General features: G+C 34.4%; 1 protein-coding gene across 1 annotated transcript; it reads left to right on the top strand.

The window, feature by feature from the left end:
* Positions 1–8890: 8890 nt before the first annotated feature.
* On the top strand, positions 8891–12106 carry LOC134682026 (uncharacterized). Its single transcript, XM_063541631.1, has 2 exons — positions 8891–9815; positions 11589–12106. The coding sequence occupies exons 1-2, from the start codon at positions 8958–8960 to the stop codon at positions 11952–11954; spliced, it is 1224 nt and encodes a 407-aa protein (XP_063397701.1). The 5' UTR covers positions 8891–8957; the 3' UTR covers positions 11955–12106.
* The last annotated feature ends 309 nt before the right edge of the window (positions 12107–12415 follow it).

Here is a 12415-nt window from a genome sequence, read left to right as displayed (position 1 = left end):
AATTTCGATATAGTTGTTGAGACATTTACATGTTTTATCTGAAAGAAACCTAATACAGGGCCAAAGTAATAGTCACCAATCATAAACCTACCTGTGATTACTCATTCCTTAAAACATTTTGGGTAATAAACGAGTATAAGAATAATGTTTTTGTGTACGGTGTACAACAACATAATTATGCACCATACATAAGGATTTATGTGGTCAGCTAAACACTGTACACAACACTTTTTTAGCAATGAAATATCGAAAAATAACATATGAATGAAAGATTTCAATGCCAATTATTGAAACAGCTATACTTATTACACACACACATTGACCTTCTATCAGAAAAAGAGTTGCAATGAATATAGAATTATATCAGATGAGACGAGGGCCAACTTCTTTGACAAGTATTTGCACATGCTTTTACAATGTTTTAGTTATCCCTCGTTTTGGGAAAATAATGAGACATCTCTAACCATCAACCTACGACCAAATCATTTCTTAAAACAGCAATTATGTTTAGATTGAAGTACACATTGGTATTATGTGAACAAAACAAAGATTTTCATTACTGTGTAAGATCAAAAACACTCACGCCCGCTTGGTAAGGACCTATATCCGCTGTACGATGATACACGGTGATAAATATCATATAAATATAAAAATTAAAAATTGTGGTGTGATTGCTAATGAGACAATGTCCACCAGACACTAAATTATTAAGATGTAAGCACTATAAATCACTGTATGACCTTTTATTTTTAGCAAATTAGCAAAACTCATACTATATCATGAGTAAGTCGGGTCAAAACAGGATTTTCATTTTAAGCTCACTTGACTTCTTCCATCATTTGCCTTCTATTGTCCGCTGTCATATTAATCTTAGGAAATATTATTTTTATGCCCCACCTTCGATAGTAGAGGGGCATTATGTTTTCTGGTCTGTGCGTCCGTTCGTCCGTCTGACTGTTCGTTCGTCCGTCTGTCTGTCCGTTCGTTCGTTCGTCTGTTCGTCCGTTGGTCCCGCTTCAGGTTAAAGTTTTTGGTCAAGGTAGTTTTTGATGAAGTTGAAGTCCAATCAACTTGAAACTTAGTACACATGTTCCTTATGATATGATCTTTCTAATTTTTAAGCCAAATTAAACTTTTGACCCCAATTTCACGGTCCATTGAACATAGAAAATGAAAGTGCATGTTTCAGGTTAAAGTTTTTGGTCAAGGTAGTTTTTGATGAAGTTGAAGTCCAATCAACTTGAAACTTAGTACACATGTTCCCTATGATATTATCTTTCTAATTGTAATGCCTAATTATATTATTTATCCAATTTTGTGGTCCATTGAACATGGAAAATGATAGTGCGAGTGGGGCATCCGTGTACTTTGGACACATTCTTGTTTATAAAAAAAACTCTCTTGTACAGTTATTTAAAGCTTTTATTATCAGAGTTTTGAACCTTGGAAATATTAAGTTGATCCTAAATAACATTACAATTGCCCTCAAGCTTTCTTTTCTTCCGGATATTCATCAAAAGTTTTGAAGAAAAGGGGAAAAAAATCAATCTGTTCTATGTAATTAAATTTGTACTGTCATTCCAGAGTTTTTGAATTAAAATTATTATTTTAAACGCCATACAGTAGCTGTAGTACATTTTGTTCAAATTACCACAAACTTGTTGAGATGGGTGAGTGTACTTTATTTTGAAATTTTCTGCTGTTTCAAATTATTGGACTTCATAGTCTTAACTTACATTATACTTGTATGCCTAAGGGTATCCTCATGCGTCTTTTATAAAGAGCAATTTCATTTGTTTCTGATTAGATGCCTTCTTACCTACTTACTATCCCATTTCATTTTGCAAAAAAATCAACATGGTTGTTTGCTGATTTCTTTGTGGAGCTGTTTATCAATGATGGAGAAAATGGAGTACTGGGAAAGATCTATCCACCTATCAACATGATGGTCTACTACAAATCCTATTTAATTAAGATAAAAGTCTATTTCATCTGCCAAGAGCAGTATGTACCTTATTAAACTGGAAAAAATTAAGGACATTCAGTATACAAATGCAAAAGTCCTTTTCTTGAAGTTCCAAGTGCAAAAATAAGCCCACATATTTCATCTCTATAGTAAATAGATTGTGAATAGATCCACAGAAACACTGACCAGTGAAACTTTTCAGAGCAACTTCAAAAAAATTATAAGATCGAAATAATAAATTGTCATAGAAGAAGCTATTGCCCTCATATGATGAGTTTCTTTGAAACAAATTGGAGGTTTGTTGTCATTTCATCCCTCCGTCAATTGGTCCTCAACAGATGCTTTATGGATGGTAAAGTAACTTTTCCTTGCTCAATTTGAAAGGAACATGTAAATATGGAAGATAAAGAAAAAGAGAGAATCTATAGACACTGTTTTTCTGAGTATGCCAATTCAGTTTTTACTTAAAGTTTAAACACATCAAGCAAAGGCTTAAAACTGCTATATTTCTGACTTAGCAGGGTCGTTTTCTTATGTAGAAAATGATGGATTAACTAGTTAATCCTCTCACTTGTATGTCAGTTCCATAAAATTTAATTTCATGTCACTAAATGACACTTATCTGCTTATTGGCAAAGTACACTTTTTAAATCTTGGCGCATTTGTTCTCTTAAGCTTCCTGAACTTATATGAACTAAATATTTGCAAATAAACTTAAGTTAACATGAGAGTATAGGGATAATTTGTATAACCACAATGACTTAAATCAATAAAAAAAAAATTATCAATAGAAAAAAAAATTTGACTGTAATCAATAAAATCATTTTTTTTCCTCACTGTATTTTAAATGTTTATATTGAAAAAAAGTAATAAAGATGTCAGTATTGTTTAAGACAATCCCCTATTAGAGCCCATCTTCAGGCATGATCTCAGACATTATGGCTCTTCTCCAAAAAAGTGAACAATATCATACTTGTTGTGGTTGGATTTTCCATAATAAAACACTATTTTGAAATACATGTTTGAGGAATATATTTATGTGACGATGATCACTCGTATATATGATATGTATAATTAAAAATAGATGGTTTCACTTTATTGTTGAATTAACAGGGAAAGCACAACTGTATTAGTTTCAGAAAAAAAACTTGGCAGCAGTTTAATTGTATAATAATGCACTGTAAGTTGCATGTCAACCGAATTTAAGCAAATCGTCAAATTTGAATTATAATACCTTTTAAACATATTTAGATTTAAAAAGGTAAACAAGGAAACAATTAACAATGCATGAAATAATTATAAAAGGTATCAAAACTGTGGGACCAGGCACATTCTAAATAAGTTAACTGTTGATATGACCTTTAGAGATTGCCAATATTGACACAAAATCCGATTATGAATTTAAATAGATGAATTTACACAAATGCATAGACATAGTACGTGCAGTGTTGTATTTATGTTATTTAATTGTAATTCTGTTAATATACTAATCATGACAACAATAACTTTTATATGGAAATTAAACAGCTTAATATATTTATATATCTGATGGCATTGTAATTTGATATTAAAAATTCCACAGACCTTGCATACATGTTTTCATCAAACAAGATGCATAGTTGTGTACATTGTACAAAATGTAGATCAGCGGCGTTTAAAGGTGGCGTAATTCCATAAAAAGGAAGCTTTTTCGGACAATTGTTTGTAAAGTATCAAAGGGAGAGGGACAGGGGCGTACCGTAATTTATCAAATTTTATTTCTTTATGTAAAGTTTTCTCTGTTGGTTAATTTTGTGATCCGTTTTTCTGTAGTATTGGTCATTTGTTCTATTCTGTAACACATGCACTTTCTGGGGAAAAAAATCAATGAAAAACCAAAAGGTGATCAATTAATGTGATGTATGTTGTGGTTTGCTATCTTGTCAGGCATTGTTACACTCAAAGACAAAGATGGACTTCTCCACAGCGATACACCAACTGAAGGTTCAATCTTAAACTAGCAGTTTCAATCTGTCTACACCAAAGAAGACATACATAACATGCCACATATAGGACCAAGTCCATTCCCAACTATGGACAACATCAGAGTCAACCAGGCGGGAGTTTACAAGCTACTCCGTGGACTAAGACCATTCAAAGCAACTAGGCCTGATGAAATTCCAGCCTATATACTCAAAGAAGCAGCTGAACACATATCACCATATCTGACCATAATTTACCAGAAATATTTGGACACTGGAATTATTCCTGACGACTGGCGAGCTGCCAACATTGTCCCAGTCTTCAAAAAGAAGAAAAACACAAAGCTTCTAACTATCGGCCAGTCACATTGACTTCAATCTGCTGCAAACTATTGGAACATATTGTTCACAGCACCATCAAGGATCACTTTGACCGCCACCAGATCCTTTGTGACCATCAACACGGTTTCAGATCCCAAAGATCTTGTGAAACACAACTCCTGATAACACTAGACGAAATTGGCAAGAATTTAGACCAAGGAGAACAGACGGATATCATCCTGCTTGATTTCTCCAAAGCCTTCGACAAAGTACCCCACAAGAGACTCCTAAAAAATGGACTATTACGGAATACGTGGAGTAACACTCATATGGATACAAGATTTCTTAGGCAAGAGAACACAATCCGTATTGCTTGAAGAGCATAAGTCTGGCCCCCTAGACGTCAACTCAGGGTAGCCTCGGGGAACAGTCATCGGACCCCTATTATTTCTGGCTTACATTAATGACCTGCCACAATCAACATCTTCTGAGGCAAGGCTATTTGCAGACGATTGCCTAGTATATAGGAAAATAAAGAATGTAAAGGATAGCGAGACACTCCAAGACGACCTTAACAAACTCCAAGAGTGGGAATAACGATGGCAGATGAATTTCCATCCTGAGAAGTGCATCGTGATACGGATTACCAACAAAATAAACCCTCTGATAAGGAACTACCAACAACATGGTCACACACTAGATGCAGTCCAGCATGGGAAATACCTGGGAGTCACCATAAACCATGACCTACAGTGAAAGACACATATCAACCAGACGGTAGACAAAGCATCAAGGACACTAGACTTTCTGAGAAGGAACCTAGGACGGTTTAAACCAGAAGTCACCATGGTCAGACCAACCCTGGAATACGCCTCCACTGTATGGGACCCTTACCAACATAACCTTGAAAAAGACCTAGAACAAGTACAGAGATGGGCAGCTAGGTTCGTGTACAATGAATACCAAGATGTATCCCCAGGTTGTGTCAGCTCCTTGATGGAGAGACTAAAATGGTAGCCTCCTAAAGATCGCCGTTGCAAAGACCGACTCACCATGGCATACAAGATCCGCAATAGATTGGTGGATATTGACCCATCTAATTATTACAAACCCGGAGATTCAAGGACCAGAGGAGGCCACCGCATACACCAACAGCGCACTTTAAAAGACAAATACAGGTACTCCTTCTTCCCAAGATCAACCAGGGAATGGAATACTCTACCGTGAAAAGCCACAACAGCAGCTACACTAGAAGAGTTCAAGGCCAGCCTTACCACCCTGCCAGAGGCCTTGGCAGGAGCTTCACACACCTAGAACTCCGTTGACCCCAGATGTACATAGTTTTATTTGTAAATAATTTTCCTGTAAATAATTTTTATTAAGTGAGGAGGGAAGGCCTCATGATTTTACGAGCAAGAGTCATGTATACACTGAAGCAGAGTCCGACTCTGTACTGAAAGAAGAAGAAGAAGATGCCTCAAAGAAATTGAATGTTTGTGCCACGGTGTGAATTCTAATAGTTGAAATAACAAATGTCCGTTATAGAAATATCAATCTCTGTATTGTAGTTTCATTTTTATTGAGAATAAAATGGACGAAAATATAGATAAATTCAAAAATCTTTGGCGGCAGTTTAATCGGATATAAGTTCGCAAATTCATGCCCACCGAAATAACTCTTACTTTTAAATGTGATTTGCAACATACTTTTATACTGTTAAATAAGAATTACAAAGGTAAAACAATTCATTTAATCGCAAAACATTTCAGCACTTTGGGACTGGTGTTATCTAACAAACTATCTGTTAGACTTTCGAGGAACATTGCCGCTTCGCATGTGACCCTGTCCTGGTAAATAAAAAGAGGAATTTAGACAGATAATTTAAAATATCACAATGTGACTTCCAATATTTTGTACGTTTTTGTAAGATGTGAGAGATAACAGAAGAAACAATCTAAAAAGTATATCATCTTTTTACCTATCCATTAACCTGCTTAAGACATTTTTTTGGCCTGTGGTTAATGGCTTATTTCAACAAAGTTTGACCAAATATACTTCTAATAACGAAAAATAATTTTACATTGTGATCTTTAAAGCAGAAGAAGCATAGAAAAAAAACTTTATATACGTCATGATTTCAACATTTTTAGCTTACACCTCTTTAAAGTCATTGGCTACTTTCTTTTTTATTTTAGCGTCATTTGTGAGACTTCTATAGACAAAGCGTGTGTTTGTCATTTACAAATTTAAGCCTAGTATCTTTGATGAGTTTAAAGTAAGAGTATACATTTGGCAATAGTTTTAAGAATTTTTGGTTCTCAATGTTTTTCAACTTCTAACTTTATTTGGTGTGTACATACAACACGACGGTGTCACATATGGAGCATGATTATATAAACTTCAAAATCACTTCAGGTTTTGGGGGTAATTGACCGTTTCTGTCACTCATACTTTGGTTTTCTATAATGTGTGTTTTTATACGGTTGTTATTTCGCGTGGCTGCTCCGTATTTTTTCAATGGCAAGTTTTTTATTTTATTTTAGGCTTATGAGTTTTAATGTTTCTTTGGTATCTTTCGCCTTTCTTTATGTGACCGTAACAAATCAACAAATGTTCACATGTCATGAGTAGCAGTAGTGGAGTGAGTATCTTCTGCTTCTATTTTTATCTTTAAGAATCTTGGATTTCAAAGCCTTAAATGCATTGAACAAAACTCATTTCCATTTTTATTTTGGATTTTCTTAAAACATCAAAGATTATGTCATTCTTTGTGGTATATACTGAAGGATAGTTTTGGCGGTTTTATTCGTCATTTATTGGATTTTAAGCTCACCTGGCACGAAGGGCCGAGTGAGCTTTTCTCATCACTTGGCGTCCGTCGTCCGTCGTCGTTAACTTTTACAAAAATCTTCTCCTCTGAAACTACTGGGCCAAATTAAACCAAATATGGCCAAAATCATTATAAGGGTATCTAGTTTGACATGGCCACCCAATCAAGATGGCCGCCATGGCTATAAATAGAACATAGGGGTAAAATGCAGTTTTTGGCTTATAACTCTAAAACCAAAGCAATTAGAGCAAATCTGACAAGAGATAAATATGTTTATCAAGTCAAGATCTAACTGCCCTTGCTGTTTGTGGTTATTATCTTGAATACTATTATAGATAGAGATAACATGTAAACAGCAATAATGTTTAGAAAAGTAAGATTTACAAAAAAGTCAACATGACTGAAATGGTCAATTAACCCCCTGAGGAGTTATTGTCCTTTATAGTCAATTTTTGAAATTAAAATTTGTAAATTTTTACTAACATTTTCCACTGAAACTACTTGGCCAAGTTCATTATAGATAGAGACAATTGTAAGCAGCAAGAATGTCAGTAAAGTAAGATGTTCAAACACATCACCATCACCAAAACACAATGTTGTCATGAATCTATTTACTTCCTTTGTTTAATATTCACATATACCAAGGTGAGCGACACAGGCTCTTTAGAGCCTCTAGTTTTTTTCTAATTCTAATTTTGATTATTGTCGAAATTGTATTTGAATTTTATTGTGTCCGAATTCACGTAAAACTTTAATCAGGCTAAATATATTGTGCAAGTTTAAAAACAAAACACTATGTGAAAAACTTCATTGATAAAATAAGCGATAATTGCATAATGATTGAATGTCACGAAAGGCGTCGTTTTGTTTCAATTTTGGTTTAGTCTGTGGTTAAAGTTGTTTTGAGACATCAATTACTTTTTCAAATTACATGTACGCAACTTGTTTAGAGTCCCCCTCTTGCATATGAAAGATATCAGAGAAAAACACCGTACTAAATGTTCCAGTATTTTACTCGTAATGTACTTATTTTTCCTCAGATATAATACATGGATACAGTCTGAGACAAATAAAAGTATTTAAAAAAAATACCGAACTCCAAGATAAAAAGAAGAGTTAATTCCACTGAACCAGAAAAAAAATCGTCCGCTTGACTGCGGTATTAGCTTTACTCATTGTTGAAGGCCGTACGATGGCCTATAGTTGTTAATATCTGTGTCATGCTGGTCTCTTGTGGACAGTTGTCTCATTGGCAATCATACTAAATCTTCTTTTTTTTGTTGGACAACTAAAGGAATGCTTTGGAAATAATTGTCGACTTGTATTCCTCACTTGGCGAAGACATGTTTCCAAACCAAATGGAAAGGACTCGACCCAAGATTTAATATTTTTTGTCTTATTTGTATCTTTAGACTAGGTGATCTAAAAGGAAGAATAGACAAAAGATTTTCCACACAATAGTGTAGTCCGATTAAAAATCAGAAAACATTCAACTTAGTTGTTTATGTGCTTCTTTCCGTAAGTAACGTTATAAAAGTAATAATTCTATTTGAACCACACACACATTTTTAATTGTTAGAGGAATTGAAATAAATTTAAATTTGTAATAAATGTATAGCAAAAGAAATTAATCATGCGTGCACAGTTTTGTATTTTGATTTGACTACAACATATTATACGACTTGATAAAGAGAAGTTACATCCAAGGTCAATTTGTAAAACATTAACATTACCATAACATACATTTACCTTTTTTGACATATTTTTTTGTAATCTATTTATATCTGTAAGTGTTTCGGGACTTTCCCTTAGTGAAAACACAACAAGATGTCTCACTTCCACGGTGTGAAGTGATCAATATAATTCAATCGTAACAAGTATGGACAAACTTAGGAGTGTTTTGCCTCCAAAATGTTGTGTGTTACAAACTGGATCCTCATCCTTTACTGATAAAACGCCGGTTCCGATCATGTGCACACGGGCACATCGAACGTCCGTTGACAACACCAACAGGTCAAATTCTTCACCAACGTTTTTTCACTGCAGAAACGGAATAACCTCAAACGTTCTCGATGATATTGAAACTGACGCAATATCATACAGAGACCAGGAAACACTATACAATGAAACTAACAATGAAACTAGTCTCCCGCCATTATGTTGTCGAAACACAGACGGAACGACAACGAACACTCGAAGTGCGCTATCAGGTGCTGCTAAAACATACAACAGCCCAGACACCTCTGAAGTCACAACAAACGATGTACCATTGCCAACGTGGTGTTGTCAAAACCAAGAAGGAACAACAAGTACCCTGAGTGCGTTAACAGTTGAAGCCACTAGATACAGGTATGAGGATTGGTATACCGTCAAATCTCTCTACCTTCAGTCGAACACTGCAACTACGTGTAGCTCTGTCGACACTCATACCTTGAACGCAAGGATGGAAAACTTGGAAATGGCCCTTAATTTACTGCAAAATAACTACAAACGTATGGAACAGACAATGAATCAACAAGTTGAAAAGGTCGTTGAAATTTTAGCAAATGATATTAATAAAGGGGATAATATAAAACTGTTTATGAATTATAATGAGAAGGACTTTACCAAGATAAGAAACAAAAGACTGAAAGATGCAGTACAATTCATGACGAATAGTTCGAGAACAATGAGGAATGCATTGATGCAACAAACATCGGCGATTAAGAAACTGAGTCATGCTCACCAACGGACAAAGGTATTACTGATATTTTAGTGTTTAGCTTATTGATCTTATCAACAAATTGAGGTCGCTTATTTTATTTTTTTCTTCATTTTCTAGCACATTGAATATGCAGAAAAGTAATTCACGTTATAAATGCATTTTTGAAAGACTTGCGGCTTTATGTCAGTTGCCGTATGGCTTAAAATTTGGATTGAACTTATAAATATTTCTGATAGATCTAATATAGGAGGGTCCTCAATTTATTGATTGTTTAACGTCAAGTGGGAACATTGTGATCAAAACCTGCTTCGCTAAAACCCATAGGCGACTATATATAAACTTATCATAGACACCAGGACTAAATTTTATATATACGCTAGATGCGCGTTTCGTCTACAAAAGACTCATAAGTGACGCTCGAATCCAAAAACGTTTGTAAAAAAGCCAAATTGAGTACGAAGCATAAGAGCATTGAGATCCAAAATTCCTAAAAGTGTTGCCAAATACCGCTAAGGTAATAAATGTCTGAGGTAGAAAGGCCTTAGTTTTGTAAACAGTTAATTTATAAATATAACAATATCAATGATAATCCATAACAGCACAAACAGTGCTGACTACTGGGCTTGTGATACCCTCGGGGGAAATAAATCTCCACCAGCAGTGGCATCTACCTAGTGGTTGTAAATAAACTCATCAAGACAACAGGACTAAATTTTATATTAACGCCAGACGCGCGTTTCGTCAACAAAAGACTCATCAGTGACGCTCGAATCAAAAAAGTTTTATATATAATTATATATTATGTTATTATTCTGTAATTTATCAACTTTTAATAAAGATACAAAATTTATTGATAAAATGCAGAGATTTTTACGGCGATATGTTACACCTAAAATAAATATGTTAAATACATTAAAAAGTAAGGTGATACATGATGTAGTTGAAATTTACATTTCATTAAAAATAAATATGTGTTTAAATATCGGTCGACTGCTAATCGAAATGTATGCTCTATATCTTCCTCATATTTGAACAATTCAAATTTAAAGTATCAACGTGTGACCGTTACAATTATTTAAATTCAATTCTAAAAGTAGTTCAAAAGATTTAAAAAATGTATATATATTACATGTTATCCGGGATCATCAGATGGGACATAGGTTGAAATTGTTATGCAGTGTACTATATATTCGGATCCCTCAGCCAAAGTGGACACAATGAACTGACAGGCAATGCAATCCTTAGCATCTGTGAAGCCGAAGTAATAATAAATAAAACTTGAGTGACAACATTTTACCATTCTACAACATTCTGATTTTCAATTATGTTCACAGGGTTTGAGGCCGCTAATCAAATTGATATGCATTAAAAAAAAATCATATACTAACGATGTACGAACGCACCCAGGCTGATAAGTGATATGCTCTTGACTTGACGTGGACAAAATAAGGCAAGTCATCATAAACTGATACGGGTCCGACCTTACAACACAATAACATAAAACAGTCCTACCTGGACCCAGATACAACCAAACATCATAGCGTAACATCATGAACATAACCTCATTTTGCCCGACCACGCGACATAGTGTTAAGATGTATTATAAGCCTGGGTGTGATTGTACGACTAGTTTATGTCCGCTCGATACAATATACAAAAACAATCATATAAATGCTAAATACATTTTAAATATTAAACCTATATTATGAACCGTGTTTTTTTTCCCTAATAGCCTATTGACTTTTATTATTGTACACTTTTGGACATGTTTATGACAAAATTATTGTCAAACATTACTTTTTACAGACGCCTAAAATGGGCAAACGAGAAATAGACAGCCATGTTTGTCAATGGTTAGGGATCGATGGAAGACGAGCAGTAATTACAGAAACACCACAAACGGTTACAACATGTACAACGAACTTAAATCATTTAAAAGATGATAATGATGATATGAGTATTGCCGCTCCGACACCCTGTTTGAACGGAACAAGACAGGTCATTCATTGTAATACCGGAAGTATAAAAATAGACAAACAAGAATACTTAACTACGGGTGATAGAAATAACAATAATTACATTCATTCAAATGACAAAAGAACACAAGCTAGTTCAGACAGAATTCATGTAAGGCGTCCATTGTTTTGCGACCAAAAAGGAATATATGTGTGAGTCTTCCTCTACCGCAAGTTCATAATTTTCATATTTATTATTGAAAAGCTGAATCATTTGCAACTTTCGGGCATTCATTTGATATTGCATTCCAGTTTGATATGCTTTACATGCACTATTCATTGTACATACTGTATAAAACCAACTTATTTTCGCGACATTCGCGAGTAGAAATATAACACGAACATAAATCGTCGCGAATATGTTTATCTTGGATCTTTACTTATCAAACTACATCAACATGATCAAGTATTTAAATTATCGCGAAATTAAGTAGCCGCGAAATGGACTAGAAATCCTAAAACGCGAAATAAAGTATCCGCGAAAATAAGTTGGTTTAAAGTATATAGATATGAAAAGTGTTACCTCACTGCTATATTACATTTCGTGCAAAGTAAAAACCAATCTATAAACAAATCAATTGAATAATGTTGAGCCATAGTAATGGATATAACCTCAAA

The sequence above is a fragment of the Mytilus trossulus genome, chromosome 8, assembly GCF_036588685.1.
Source record: "Mytilus trossulus isolate FHL-02 chromosome 8, PNRI_Mtr1.1.1.hap1, whole genome shotgun sequence".
NCBI classification, from domain to species: domain Eukaryota; kingdom Metazoa; phylum Mollusca; class Bivalvia; order Mytilida; family Mytilidae; genus Mytilus; species Mytilus trossulus.
This window is presented reverse-complemented; position numbering and strand designations above follow the sequence as displayed.

Bases quoted from the DNA above. Each gene is read 5' to 3' on its own strand.
- LOC134682026 (XM_063541631.1), top strand. From the start codon at position 8,958: ATGGACAAACTTAGGAGTGTTTTGCCTCCAAAATGTTGTGTGTTACAA. The intron at 9,816-11,588 runs GTATTACTGATA...TACTTTTTACAG, and splicing joins ATGCTCACCAACGGACAAAG to ACGCCTAAAATGGGCAAACG.